Source organism: Colias croceus, chromosome 10, assembly GCF_905220415.1.
Source record: "Colias croceus chromosome 10, ilColCroc2.1".
Lineage (NCBI taxonomy): Eukaryota > Metazoa > Arthropoda > Insecta > Lepidoptera > Pieridae > Colias > Colias croceus.
The window spans coordinates 5,681,811-5,697,303 of record NC_059546.1 but is presented as its reverse complement, the minus strand read 5'-3'; the positions used below and the strand labels follow the sequence as shown (position 1 = coordinate 5,697,303).

General features: G+C 32.3%; 2 protein-coding genes and 1 non-coding gene across 4 annotated transcripts; all 3 read right to left on the bottom strand.

Annotated features, from left to right (window-relative positions):
- Nucleotides 1-386: 386 nt before the first annotated feature.
- Trnae-uuc lies at nt 387-458 on the bottom strand. The gene has a single exon. It is a non-coding gene; the product is annotated as a tRNA-Glu (tRNA).
- Nucleotides 459-5,151: 4,693 nt separating this feature from the next.
- LOC123695041 (myosin light chain alkali) lies at nt 5,152-9,832 on the bottom strand. Of its 2 annotated transcripts, XM_045640732.1 has the most exons (7): nt 9,700-9,832; nt 9,353-9,380; nt 8,150-8,307; nt 7,750-7,900; nt 7,319-7,405; nt 6,380-6,442; nt 5,152-5,712 (listed from the first exon to the last, which is right to left on the bottom strand). In XM_045640732.1, exons 1-6 carry the CDS (start codon nt 9,700-9,702, stop codon nt 6,417-6,419), a joined length of 453 nt encoding a protein of 150 aa, XP_045496688.1. In that variant the 5' UTR covers nt 9,703-9,832; the 3' UTR covers nt 5,152-5,712; nt 6,380-6,416. The 2 variants fall into 2 exon arrangements, with proteins under 2 accessions (XP_045496688.1, XP_045496687.1); XM_045640731.1 differs by lacking the exon at nt 6,380-6,442.
- Nucleotides 9,833-10,070: 238 nt separating this feature from the next.
- Nucleotides 10,071-12,938, bottom strand: LOC123695067. Its single transcript, XM_045640766.1, has 9 exons — nt 12,879-12,938; nt 12,684-12,794; nt 12,409-12,585; nt 12,261-12,319; nt 11,696-12,052; nt 11,526-11,598; nt 11,313-11,440; nt 11,083-11,238; nt 10,071-10,441 (listed from the first exon to the last, which is right to left on the bottom strand). Exons 1-9 carry the CDS (start codon nt 12,892-12,894, stop codon nt 10,223-10,225), a joined length of 1,296 nt encoding a protein of 431 aa, XP_045496722.1. The 5' UTR covers nt 12,895-12,938; the 3' UTR covers nt 10,071-10,222.
- Between the last annotated feature and the right edge of the window lie 2,555 nt (nt 12,939-15,493).

Sequence of the window (15,493 nt, the reverse complement as noted above, 5' to 3'; positions counted from 1 at the left end):
ATTAATGGATCTGTTTTTGATTAATATTTAATTGTTACTGCAATAAGTTAACTGTTAAGCGACATTCTGGCTCAAAATAGTAATAATTTGTTACCAGTACTTATATGTAATTCACTACGATATAAAATTTAATGAAATTTAACATACCAATAACGAATTACAAACGGACTTTTTTCTATAAAATTTAAAAAATTCAGAGCTTATGACAATGAAGATAATCAAGAATCACTCCCACATACAACTGCCCCAGGATGCAGCACTTAGTACATTAATCAGTTAACACGTAATAAAAGTTTGATGCAAGAGTTCCTTTTATTTTTTCCTTAGAATGAGTGTGATTAATAATTTTAATACTTAAAAAAGTGGAAATATAAAATTTAAAAAAATTCCCGTACCGGGAATCGAACCCGAGCCTCCTGGGTGAAAGCCAGGTATCCTAGCCACTAGACCATACGGGAGATGAAGATTTAAGCAAAACAAATAAACATTTTGTTAAGATGTTGTAGATAGGTTTAGGTTTTGGATTCAACCATGGTTCAACATATTTTGTATGGTACTTTTATTATTGTAAATAATAAAATGCAACAACTAGATTTGATCAAATTTAATAAATCTAGTTTTTCGAAAAGTTGTCATGCGAGTTATTCCCCTCAATTTAATCTTTTGTGGGGATAAAACCGGATTCTGCCATATTATTATTTATTACCTTTGAGGTCTAGAAATAATATTTTTTTTTTATTACAGTTAATAAATTTATTTGTATTTTTTGTCCATTAATCCTATGAATTCGTTAATCAAAATAACAATAATAATAATGTTAGCCGTTAGGTGTCTTTGTCATTGTTTTTTTTGGAATATTTCTTAATTATAGGTAGGTAGGTACATCAATTTTTCCTCCATTTTTTTTCACTAACTAACTTAACTTTTACGGAAAATAACTGTCTGATGCACAAGTCTGAACAGAGGCACTGTAGAGCATAGGTTTTTTTGTTCCAATAACAAAGCATGAGCTAGGAAGTCAAATAGGGGATGGAAATATGTATGGAGATGGGAGACACAATGTTGCACATAGTGAAAAAGTGTAGTTATGTGAGCGATTTGCAGCAAAAACTAGATAAACTGAATGTTAAAAAAAATAAAAACATTGCTCACAAATGTTTCTTTCTATCCTGCGTTTCTATCATACATACACTTGTCAATTTCTACGAACGAAAACAGAGCATTATGGTTTAATGCTCTAAGAACGAAAACGTTGTAGAAAAAAAACAAAAGTTTTCACATCATTTCCTCATTGAGTTTGCTAACAAAAACGGAATTTAATTGATAAGAAACTTGTATACCTACTTTCCTCACAAAAAACAAAATCTAGAACATACGTGTACTAATCAAAGTTTAATTACCTACTTGTTTTATAAAAACCTGGCTAAGGTGACATTATTATAATGGGCTGTCTACATAAGCTAGGTAGGTAATAAATCGTGTTTCTTACACAATTAGGTAGGTATATCATAAACCGGTGCTTGTTTGATATTTTTTTCTATGTTTTCTAAGTTAGGTATTTACATATAAAGCATAGAAACCAAATATCTATACATATAATAAATCTGTAGAAGGGTCAATTCTGTACATTGAAAATATTGAAAAAATAAATACCAGGGGGTGTTACTGGATCGATACCAAACCCAAATATGTGATTAAAAAAATTTTTGTCTGTCTGTCTGTCTGTCTGTCTGTCTGTCTGTCTGTCTGTCTGTATGTGAAGGCATCACGGGAAAACTAACGGTTCGATTTCGATGAAACTTGGTATAATTATACCTTATTATCCTGGGCGTAAAATAGGATACTTTTTATCCTGGAAAAATACGTAGAAAAAATTTATCTTAATTTTTCAGTTTTATCCATAGACGTTGTTCTGTAGAACCGCGAACACATGTTGCGTATTATTATAAGCCTAGCCGTATTTGGGTCCAATAGATATTTATAAGATGTCATTGTCAGAGTTAGGTACTCAAAATGGAGAAATTAACCATCCACGCGAAGACCGACATCCGCGCGGACGGAGTCGCGGGCGGAAGCTAGTACCAAAATAAACATGACATTGTAGCATATTTTAGCTTAATATGATAAGCACGTTTATCGTTTTTAATTCGTTTTTGTGATAAATGTTAATCTTATAATATTTATGTTTATATTATAGGTATACATAGTATTTATGTAATATCTAGAACATTATTTACCTGCGTTATGTTTGTCCTCCGGCTTTTTGTTGATAGCCGGCGATTCGTTTACTTGAGCCATGATGTACGGTTATTTTTGCAACTTAACACCTGTAAATAATTCAAATAATATGTAATATATTTAATATACTTACAATTTATTTAGTTAACTAGAGAGGTATACGATTTTTATATCGTTGCGAATTTTTACTCAAAACCAACCTTGGATTAATAAATTAATGAGCGTTTTGTTGATAAAACAGGTACTTAGGTACCTACATTTTGATAAATGTTAACTATATAGGTAACTAAGTACATTTTCATGTAAACTGTGTTAACCGGTGATAGGTAATTGTTGAAAAATAACAGAACAATGCAAATTAAAGATGCAAGTATTTCAACTTTGTAAACAAATGAGAGGAAGACGCCAATAAATATGCGTGACAAATAATATGTTCGTAATAAATATATTTTAGAGACACGTTCTTTATGTTTACTTATGTAAAAGAACAATTTTAATTTATTTAAAAAAAATCGGTGCGCATAATAATTATAATACTTACTTTTAGAAAATATACAAGTAGATGCCAAAATACACACACTATCACCAAGCAGTAATCACTCACTTCGAAAACACAATAATTTTAGATCAACCAGTCGAACGCCCGCGAACGAGATTTGAATACTGCGCGGTGATTCTACTAAACAGAGGCGAGCCGATACAAAGAAGTGTTGCCAGTTCTAAAACAAAAAATTTACCTATTTTGAAACATTTATTCGAAAACCAATATTTTATAATATTGTTATTTTTGCTTCTATATATTTTTATATTTACGCTTCTCCTTAATATATTGAATATGGTTTTATAATTGCGACTTCTATAGACTTTAATACATTAGGTAGGTATTGTATTAATGTCGACCTATAATATAACGCTTAGATCATACTTAATGATCTAAGATCTAACGTAGGTAGGTACCTAAATAATTAAAAGTGCTATTTTATGCTAATAAGTAATAAGTAATATTCTTGATTTGTACAAGTTGTTTTCATTCATGATTATTCTTCCTAGTTGTTAAAAAAGAATATAAATAACAGTATTTGGTCTTTTACTAAAAAAATAACTATATTTTATGAATTATTTATAGAAGTTTTAAATTGTGCAAGGTTTGGGATCTTATTTATATCTTGCAATATTTTCTCACAGCTTCAGACGCTACGAACTACGACGATCTTAGCCGACTTGTGGCGAAGTGGATATTGATGCCGCCAAAACATTTCCCCGCCATTTTCTTCATCCTACAGTTAAAGGTTCAATTTCAAAAGGGCCAAAATTTATTTGTTACTGAATTCTCTAGCACTTATTATTATCGATTTTTCTAGGTATCATTAAAATTATGATGTTGTCGTATAAGCTTTATATTCCTACTGTACTACCACTTCTTTGGTGGGTTCCAATTAAATCCAGTGAAGGAAAGACGCAAGTTTCAAAAAATGGTTAAAACTATATTGATTATCCCGCTATATCATGTTTTATGCTGAACTGACACTTTTTTTAAGTGAAACTTTTGAAGTGAAACTTCTTTAACGGGGTTGGAAAAAAATTTAGTGTAACATTTTTTCGTTACGCGTGACATTTTTCCGTTACGCGCATTGTTACGCGCCATCTTTTTTGTATCCCTAATCCCTACCACGAGTGATTCGACGTATTTCTGAAAAGTAAATTATTTTTTGAAAAATAAGGTCATACAGAAGTTTCACTTCTAACGTGTGTACACGCACACATTTTTTTAATTTGTTTCTCTGTAACTCTTATAAAGCGGAATTGTACTTGCCTCCTACATCTTTGAACCCAAGGATCAATATTGCAGAAGACATAAGAATTTCAGGAATAGTAAAACTTTCCTTTTTTTATGGTAAGCCGGTCTGATTTCTATAGATTCATTGAGGGCCAATGACCTATTATACTAGTAGACGTGGCATACGCCAACATCATTGCACTAAAAAACAGCGTAATTTAATACATACCTACTTACTAACGCATTATCACCAATACAGTTGTTCTCTCTTTCACTCTCACGCACGAGACATAATACATGTCTCACTCATGTACTTCGTAATAACAACTGCCGATTAAAATATATAAAAAGAACGTCCAGCCACGACGCTGAATGGTGCGTGACTAAGTGAAACTCGGGCACTTACCTGAGTTTTTTCTTGCCAAAATAGAGAGCGGGTAACGTATCTAGCTTTTTTATATATCATAGTTGAGGGCTCATTTATTGTATGTAACGTGAAATTGTTTGGAAGGCGTCTGCAGGTGAATACTAATAGTAAGTTGGTAAGTCATTTTACGTAATAACTACCTAGTTACCTATTTGAATTTAGCAATCAGAGCATTATGCTTATATTTTGACTTTTCAGAACTGTTCGGGATGCTCAAAGTTTTTGTCTTATAATTCGTAGGTTGTGGGTTCAATCTCTATTACTGAAGAAAATATTCTGGGGTAAACTGTAGGTTCTGGATGCGCTAGACCTCTATAGTCTAGAGTCTATTTGACATAAATATTAAGTATAATTATAATGAATGGGTAGGTACAGGTAGGAATGTATACAGAACTTTTAAATAATTTTACTAATCGGATCTTCACGACCGATTTTTTTCCATTCTATAAATTTTTTTAAAGCATTTTTATATCTACTATAAATATATTGAGTTTCATTAGGTACTAGTATAAAATTTTTGAGCATAGATATGGGTAAGAAAGGTACTACCTATAAGTATACAGTTTACACTTATGTGGTTAAAATCCCAGTTATGTTTTCAAATAGTAATTGCTTTCTTATCTTTATTTTTTTAGATAGGTACTTGCAAAGAATGAGTAATTTAAATTATCATTTAGATATGTCGAGTATGTAAATAGAAAATACAAGATAACTTTAGGTAATCTTTTTTTAATACGGCTCATGCAAAAGTGTAATAGAGAATTCGATTTCAATTTTGTAAAATGTATTTTCACTGTCACTGTTTTATAATTTTCTTACTTCTAATTAACTTTCATTAACTATGGTAAGCATTTTGGTAACCAAGTAAATATTCAAAGAATAACAAAGAACTACGCACATACAGACAAGATGGAACGTTTTAATATTTTATTATAAAATAGTTGTGGTTTGTTTTTTTTTTATTATTTTGTAATTATAAACTTAATAAATAATAATAAATTTAAAATGACACGTACAAAGCGCGTTTACAGTGCTCGACATTTAATATTAAATATGTACATTCATTGAGAGTTTGTTGTACAAGATGTTGAATCGTATAAAAAGGTACAGTCCGTATTGTGTGATGGTGAATACGGCGGTCTGGTGACACGGGGGCTGGCGCGGATGCGTCGGAGCACGAGATCTTAGGCTTCCGCAGGCGCCTCTGCTGCTTTTGCCGGAGCTTCCGCCTTTTTGGGTGACCAGCCTTCAACCATTTTTTTGAGGAAAGCTGCAAGAACGATATATGTTAGCTGATGTTTTTAATGTTTGTTTCCAGTTCAGTGTGATCATGGCAACTCCAATTACCTACAGTCTAAAGTGAAAATATTTATTATTACCTATTATTAAACTTGTCTTGCAATCTCATCATCCCTAACTTTTCCAAACATTAAACCAAAAATCGTCTATTATTAATCATAATATATTACCACAGCAAAAACTAAAACAAGTATAAAAAGCAAAATTGAAATTTTGTACCCAAATTATTAAGCTGATTTATTTAACTATAAATTTAAAAAAAAAACCTTGATCCATTTTATTATTGTCCATGACCACCCTGAAATATCCAAGCTCAGCTGCAAAATGAATCAACGCAATTTCAAAAGTGTTTCACATATAACAATCAACAATGTAGTACCTACACTGAATGCTTTTCACATTTACTCTACGCCACTGCGCGATTACAAACACCTAAAAGCTGACTCATTCAATGCAACTGCGCTGAATTTCAAATACAACATCGACACATCGAAAGCCACATTTAAGACGAAAATTTTGCCAGAGGTTTTAACATTAAGCATATTATTGCAGTAGAAAGCTGGTTCACGGAATATGAAGCGTAATTTTGCTAGAAGCATCATGTTGTTTTGCTTTGGCGCCATCGTCGATTGACTTACGATCTTATAACTAAAGATTTGACGACAGGTACGTCCTCTACGCCATCACCTTCTTCAGGAATGCTGTAAAGGGACAACACATGATGAAGGGCACACACACATTCAGTAACTACAAAACGCATCCGTCTCAGTGATGCTCACAAGTCACATTTTTGTTTATAATATGTACATAGAATAGCTTTATAATTCTATTTTGTTATTGTAATATAATTTATAATACAAAACTAAGAGTAACAATCAAACTATAAATAATCAAAACGAATGTAAGTACCAAATTAACTACAGCTTCAATATTACCTTGCAAATTGAACTAAATTTTCTATATCTATACTGTTAGTAAGTACTTATATCTTGAATTATTTTTATTCATGAGAAATTATATATTTAAGACATTATTTTAGCGTGAATTTTAACAACAGTTTTGCGAATTTAATAGATAAGAGTAATATTTTATATTTATTTCAATCCTCGTACGAGGCCTGCGTTTGCAGTGAGAGCAAAGAATGGTAGAGCAGATAATAAATTTTGTATTTGTATATAGGGAAATTGCAACGACTATAAATAAATTAAATTAAATGGTAATCTTGTCATTACTCATATATGATTTTTAGGCATAATTAATCTTAATCATGTCGTGTACCTAATATGTATTATGTGTATGAAATAATAGGAAACCATATTTAAAAATGATGTCAATAAGGATCACACAAAACTTCGAGATCTCAGTTCTATGAGACTCATACAAAATATATAAACATGGGGATAAATATTGTTCTTAGTCCAGATGAACATAATATATCGAAAATGTTGAGTACATAATATATAGTTATTATAGGTTTTATAAATGTAGATTTATAGTCTTATATTTAATCTATCTACAAAAAGGGAAACTTCTAAGGTACAAAATCAGTCTACTGTTCTAACCCGCTCTATACTTACATGCATATGGGATCATGCCGTCATCGTCTTCAGGGTCCATGCAGTCCTTTGTGACTTCCGCTACTTCTTCATCATTGAGTTTCTCACCTGAAGTATTTGTAATGTTATAAATAGGATATATATTTAAGTTTTTAAGTAGAAAGTTATCAGATCATTATAATCCAAACGAACGACTTGAAATCATTAGTGGAGAGACATTTTGTATCTCATTTAAAAAAACTAAAATTTATTTAAATTATTAAAATAAAATTATTATTATTATAAATTATTTGAATTTATTTGAAAATTTATTTGAATTTTTTGTACCTATTAAAAAAACTAAAATTTTTGTATCTCAGGAAAATAAAATACATCTCGTTCTGTTTGTCAATCGTAAGAAAACTATATATTCAAATATTCTGTAGGTAATTTTTAAAAACAAAAACACAAACCTAAGGCGAGGAGTGTGTGCGTCAGCTCAGCAGCAAGCATAAGACCATTTTCATTCTTGTCGTACAACTTCAGACATTCTAAGAAGTCTTCGTAGACACCCTGGTCTTTGTCTTTCTTGCACTGGGCGTAGATGGGAAGGAACTCTTCAACCTGAAATATATTTTTTTGTGTTTATTTATTCTTTAGGTACCTACATCATAGACGATCTTATTAATTGATTTTTCGTACTCCTTACTAAATAGAACTGTTCGAATATACTAAAAATTGTAAATTAGATGTGTGAAAATAATCATTGTTTTGTTTATATGGCTTTCTTTTATTTGAAAAGAATACTCTAGTTTTATTAACCTACTTAGTTTGTTCTTAAAAGATTGATAGATCCTGACAAAAAAAATGTACCGAAAGTTGCTTCTCGCCCTTCTTCTTGGTGCCACCGAGTTTCTCGATGGTTGCCAGTGTGGGGTTGGAGTTGAGCGCCCTCAGGACGTCACCCAGGTTGTAGGCGTCGATTTTGCCATTACCGGTAAAATCGTAGATGGAGAAGGCGAAGGATGCCCCTGTAATTCAATTAATGTTATAACACCCTCACTAGTTAATAGTATGGAATTGCAAAACTATGTAAATTAACTAGTTAGTTGAACCATGTGGTAGTAGTAGTTCAGATGATACAGCTTCCGCTCCAAAGTGAATTAAAACGATATCACGGTATTTTATAATATTATCTGTGGTATAGTAATAAAAGTCAAAGAAATCGAAGCGACTAGAAAAGCTAACTTAATTCAAGTATATAAAACTATATTATAGAGTCGTGGGCGACGAGATTCTTTTCTTCCAGTCGCCGATTTGTTCACGGTAAATCTTTGAGTCATCGTCTATTAATAAATTCGATTGTATACGTCCCACATTCGATTACATGAAAGTTTATCTTTAACTACTTTAAACTTTTTCCAGCATGAATGAAAATATCAAAAATTAAATTGAAACTTCAGAAATAAATTGAAAGATCATAAATTTATTTAAGTTGAAGCTTTCGAAATTGCTAGACTGGTTTGTACAGTATTATCCGATGACCTTGATATTGATAGTGATTATTAGATTTAACATTAATATTATTACATACTTCAATACCGGAAATAGTAAGGAATGTTCAATCATTCAGTAGATTTGGTGCCAAAACACGGCGCTTTGGGCAGTGAAATTCGAGCGGAGTTTCTCTGTTTGGGCGGGCGGTATAGTTGGATCACGTGACGCAAGAAGATAATTTTGGAACGCAGCGCGCGCGCATTGTAATCGCGTCACTGTAGCCGGCATTACATAGCAACGCGAACCTTTTATGAGAAACTGACATAAACCGTGCTATACTTAGCTGATACGATGTCACGATTATATACCTACGTTTATATAATTCGACTGTTATGACACTAAAACACTACTTAATGAATGAAAATTTGTACTATATTATGTACATTGTTAGGCATACAATTATAGTTTAAACACTTATTTTAAATTAAAATAGTTTTGCAGTCACAACACATAGTTAAAGATTAGATATTAAATTATTAGAGAATAGTAGGTTCTATAAAAATTTGAAATGTCACTCACTTTCGATGTCGTTTTTGCTGAGGTCGCTCTGAAAATAACCAAATATTTCTTGTTATTCTATGATCTTAAGGTGAGTTAGTATGTATGTGTGTGGATGAAATTGTTGTGTATTGCATCACTGCACTTTGTGTTGGTTCTGTGAAGAGTATCTCGAAGATACCATGTTGGGTTGTATCACTATATTCGATCGACACATCACTGTTAAATTCGATAATAAGACGCACACGGATTTCCGGTCAGCGGAATTGTATTAAATTATCACGTATCATTTGTGCACTTTGTGTTTTTATGAACAGTCCAATTCTACACTGAACTCCTTTTCACTATTTCACTGCTGGATGACTCACCATTTTGTGTGGTGTTAGTTGGTTCCCTCCCGGTCTTCACTGGCAGACGTTCAGACAAGAAGTGGAGCTTGGAAACTTTTCACTTGACTGTTTTAACTGGCTCAGATGGCGCTCACGTCTGGATATTTGAGATTTAGCCCAGGAGTCCGCGAATGTTCTATTTTCGGAGGAGTTGAACCATGCCCACGGCGTTCTCAGACATGTAAAGCTTCGAACGAGTGGAAGCGGGATAGAAATAGTTTTCACACATACATCAAACTATCATATCGAGCTGAAGCCAATCCTAATGGTAAATCTACTTTTACGTTAAACTATTTCGATCGTATCTATGTCATAGGTACCTATATAATGAATACGAAAGGTGTGAAGCATTCTTTATTTATTTATGCTAATTAATATGTTGTCTATGCGGAAACAACACCGCAAGGAAAAAATAAAAATATTGAACTATATTTTTTATTGCAAAAAACGTAATATAACGTAATAAACGTTAAATAAGAGTAACCAAACATAAAATGTAATTTTAAGAGTTTTCGTTTTCATCAAAATCCATTTTCGATGAAAATTCTTTCCATTGGGCGGAATGAACTAGAGCCTCATTGACGGTGTTGAACTTCCAAACTACGGATCTTGATGGAGAGGGTGTCCTTAGATGACGTTGATCAAGTAGACTAGCTGCTCGACGTCGTGTATCAGGCGATAGAGGACAAATCCCCCGAATTGATCCTTGCATTCGAGAATCCTGTAAAAGTAGGAGGACAATAATAATCCTAGCGTCAGTTATTTCTAGTGGAGAACGATGAAAATACGAGGTCTGGTATGGCATAATGCTAATCACATGTTCACAATCTTTAAAAAATCAATGACACTTAAGTGGAATACCTGCCTACGTAATACCTAACCGTGGGTACCTACGGTTTATGTGTACATATTTTCTGTTTAATTCACACATTTCCTTTTATTTAACTCATGCGTGATATTTACTGGTACAGTTAATGTATCATATCGTAAAAAGAAAAACGTATGTATCGTAAAGATATTTATAGCGAATGAGTCAACTGACGATCAGTGATCGACAATTATAGGGACGACAGAAAATAAATATTAGTGACTTGAACATAATTCTTTATAATTTATATTTATCCGCATAAATGTGGGTCAAAAGTGTTTCTTATGCTAAATTCTTATCATTTAGAACCACATCACTCATCGTACAAAAATTTATCTGTGCTTACGTTGGTCACTGAATTCCTCCGTAACGGCTGAATCGTGTGGTTCTTCGAGTGGATACGACGATAGTTTAGATTTACAATTCTAACGCGAAGCCGCGGGGGAAAGCAAGTATCTGTTCAAACTTATTGAACTACGTTTATTTAATCTCACCCTGCGTTTGCCGTGCAACTTGCGCCTCCACCACCACCCTCGCAGGCAAGACAATAGCCTCGCTCCTTGAGAGCGACAGCGGCGGACTAAGCTGCTTTTCTTAGAGCCAAGGCCAGAGCTGGATACTCCCGATATCGCAGCTAATTCCTTGTTTTTCTGGAAAAGAAAATTGCCTTTAAAACTGTCGAATACTTTATACGCTGCATGATATTATGTAAAGTATTGAATACCGTTTCTTTTTCTTGTGGACAATTATCGCCAGCAGAGCCCCCAGCCATAAGCTCAATTTCGTGCATTGATAGTCCTTTAGGATCTTGAAGAACGGGTTCTTCATCATCAGAGTATTGTTCGTAATCTCCTATACAAATTATACAAATTATACAAATTACAAATTATATATTTTTCAATAAGAATCATTTTGCATTATTTTATTAGGCACTTACGATTTAATGTTAAGTAGGCTTTTTCATAAGAAGCTATGTCATGTTTATTTGTTGTTTTGTCGTTGGTAATGTCCTTAAAATAAATAAAATCAGTGTTAAAATTATTTGTCTATATTATAGTTAATCTTATAGTTTACAAAGTAAGTAAAAGTAATATTAAATGTAAGTGCCTGCTGTAAGTCATTGCTATCGGTTTGATGAACTTCTATATCACGTAAAAGTAACTCTCCTTCCTCATCTTCATCAGCGGCTGCATCAGTCAAAAAGGAATAACTGGATGTTGTAGTTTCCATGGACGACTTCGCTCTATCATCATTTATAGAAAGTTCTTGGCCAGACGCATAATTTAAAGCGGATTCTACAAAGTGATCCATCATTTTCTTCATCGCATTTATAATTACATCGTGTGATTCCAGTTTGTTTTGCATTAGAACTGGCTCACTGAAACTCATATCTCGCTCAACATCGCTCATGTCAAAAAGATTTGTGATGAACAATGATGTCGATTTTGATTCATCTGTATCACCCTGAAAATATTGCATATATTTACATAATTTAAAATATTTTAAGCACATCGCTTTAGAAAATGTTAGTTATAAACATTATATTGTCTTTATTTCTCTCAGAAAGCTTCTTGATCACGTGTTCATTTTATATTACATATAAATAAACTAAATTAAATGTTTACGTCATTTTGGAGTCCAGCCAAGATTTTAACATGTTTATTTAACTTACTGTAAATTCTTCATCCCCTTGGCCTATAAGAGAATGGTCGTTGACATTTGCGGGATTACCTATAATTTATTTATTTATTTTATAATGTTACTATAATACATTTAATACCTAATAATAGAACAACAGCATAAAAGCTTTAAAACTTTACCTAAAGCTTTTTGCGGCGTAGAAGTCGCAATTTTACTCGGAGTTTTATGCAATTTATTTTGATTTTCTTCTTTATTGCCACCAAAAACAGGTTCCAACTTTTGTTCTTTTTCATACGTCTCATTTAGACTATAATTTTTTATCTTCTTCAAGCCTGATACATATTGCCACGGCTGACCTAAAATAATTAATTGTTTGGTACATAGTGTTTTTAGTTTTCTCTTTACGTTTTCTAATAGAAATTTATAAATATTGGATAAGTGTATAATATTGTACCAGAATCATGAGCAGCGTTGGCAATAACATAGGCCTCATCAAGGACCTGACTTACTAGATGGACCGCTAACAATGTAGCCATGCGTGGATCGCAATGCAAATCTTTTTCAACTGAAAAACGAAAACGAAAATTTTATAACATGTATTCTTGGTATATATGTATATACCTTGAAGGGAAGACAAGGAAATTCCTACCATCCTTATTAGTCATTTCTTTGTAGTTAAATTTTCATTTCCAATCAAATTAAGTGTCAAATTGATGTTGGATAGCCGTTGTAGATTAAATTTATATGTGGCCTAACATTTAAAAAGAAAATGTAAAAAGTTTGCATCAGTTCAATAATAAACAAACTGTGAAACTGTGTGTGAAACAAACATAGGATAATTTCAATTCGTTGTAATTAGTGTAAATAAACAGTATCTGAGTAAATAAACATAAATAGATAACCATTCGATAACTAGGTGATTGCAACGGCTGTCACAATCGACCCATATTTGGTTCGTGCACTATAAAAACATCCATTTAACATGATTATACTACTGGCACTGCTTGTTGATAAAAGTAATGATTTAAGGATGAATAACAACAACACGGATAATATGGAATTGAAAAATTAATCCATTATTCGGAGGTATTTCTACCTAGGTAGATATACTATTTAATAAATAGAAAACTATGCTTCTTTCATTATTGATCGTTTGTAATACATACATCTTCAAAAAATTACTCAGTACTAGATAAACATTCTATAGGTACTAACCTAATGTTTTTACAAAAACATTTTTCATAAAAAATAACCAAGCTATTTCGGTACCGCCCAGCCAATAGCAATCCGACTATTATTCAGCCTCGAACTATTTTAGAATGTTTCTCGATTGTACTCAGTTATCTCAATATTATACAAAAATTCTTGGCTTTGAAATCATTGATTATTGAAAATAAATTCAATGCGTTTCAAATTGTATCTCACCCTCTAGCCACTATCTATCAATTATCATAGATTTTTAATAATATTATAAAAAGGTAACATTTGTGATATTGCATAGATCTCTCTAGAGATCTCATCTAGAGAACTGGTTAACTTTTTTTACCAAAATAATGCCTATTTATGAATTTCATGGGTAAATTCGTTTTTGGCTTTGGTCAACCCGGGCTCGGGGCTACCCGATAAGCGGATAATTACCGATATTTTAAGAAAGTTAAATGAGTTTCTTCTTATGAGTTAAGAGATGGCTATATATCTATAGATAATAAAAATCAATAAGCCTAGGCCTAGATAGATAATTATAATTTTATTTAGGAAAACCTATAATCACAGAGTGTTCGCGCTCCTAGCTTCTGATTTTAAATTGATAATAATTTTGAACCGTTTCCTCTGTTCGATGTTTGTTTATTTCATGAATAGGCTACCAAATGGAAATGGTACCTAATGTCGACCTGATATATAAACTAAAGCGTAATTCTTTTAGTGGAAAACAATCTATAAAGTAGGAAACGTTTATTGACGCCACTCCCAAGTCCCAGTGCCTATTTATAAAGTAAATTGTTCGCGACAATGTAAACGCGACGACATTTTATTTCACTCCTGTTAATAATTCTGGTGATAGGGATTGTTTACAACCAATTACTTTTCACTAATGGATTCAGTACAAGACTGTCAATAATTACTTAATTTATTTTATGAAAATGAATGCAGTTATAATTCAAAGCATGGGATTTAATAATTTTAAATTAATTGTCTTTTCGAATCTTATCTATCTATATTAATAAATTACAGCTTTATTAAAATCGTCAGAACTTCAACATAAATAATGTGCAGAATGTGAGTGGATATCTATATACTTACCTAGTGCATATAGGTACGCATACGCAAGCATATGCATACGCTAGATAAAGAACCGGTAAAGTTACACAAAAATTTTATGATATCAAACAAGCCTAGGCTTATTGATTTTTATTATCAATACGTTTCATAGCTCCCTTTAGACAAATTAATGAAAGAACGATTTGAAAGACGATACAATAATATAATTAAAGTATTACGTATGGGTACGTACCTAAACTTATCAGTAAGCTCTAATAAAGTAGGTGCATATAATTTAATTGCTGGTAGAATGCCTAAGATCTGATCACAACATTTTAACTCAAACTCAAACTCATTTTGAGTTTGACTTAAAAAATAACCAATTGCAATAGGTGAGCTATCTGAGCTTATGTTTTGTTTTTTTTTTCTCATTCAAATATTATATGAATGAGTCTTTTTATGTTAACTTTGTAACATAATCTGAAGACGGCCTATAATTGCATACTTTAAAACCCTTTAAATGTAGCCAATATGTATTGATCCTTACTAACAAGCAAAAACCTCCGTTGTCATCATAACCCAGTTCACAAGAACAATTATTGGAAACAAAAGCTTTGAAGATAATAGCCGTGCTAAAGTACCATCCACCCACAGTGTAGCGGAGGCACTGAATATCAGTTGACTACGAAACTTCCATCAAGTCGTTTCCATGACAACGAGAGGCTGCAGCTTCGCAGGTTACCGCGCAGAGATCGATTAAATCTTATTTTAGGGCTGCCGCTACTAAACAAAACCGATAGCTTAGCTTTGTATTTTAACAAGTATATTTGATTGCTCTCGTAAATATCCCCATTTATAAGTAATGCCTATTAGGCCTATTAGGTTTTACATTTCTGATGCAGGAAAAACTACTATAGAAAAAACTTGACATAAAGAAAAATTAAGGTCAAACTTTGTTCGATCATAATGTTTATTTTTTTAATCTGGGGGCACGGTAGTGCCCCC

Coding starts and splice junctions, on each gene's coding strand:
- LOC123695041 (XM_045640731.1), bottom strand. Junction 8,308..9,352: donor CAGCAAAAACGACATCGAAA/GTGAGTGACATT, acceptor ATTGAATTACAG/GGGCATCCTTCGCCTTCTCC. Junction 7,901..8,149: donor AGGGCGAGAAGCAACTTTCG/GTACATTTTTTT, acceptor AATATATTTCAG/GTTGAAGAGTTCCTTCCCAT.
- LOC123695067 (XM_045640766.1), bottom strand. Junction 12,586..12,683: donor CAACGCTGCTCATGATTCTG/GTACAATATTAT, acceptor TAATTATTTTAG/GTCAGCCGTGGCAATATGTA. Junction 12,320..12,408: donor TACGCCGCAAAAAGCTTTAG/GTAAAGTTTTAA, acceptor AATAAATTATAG/GTAATCCCGCAAATGTCAAC.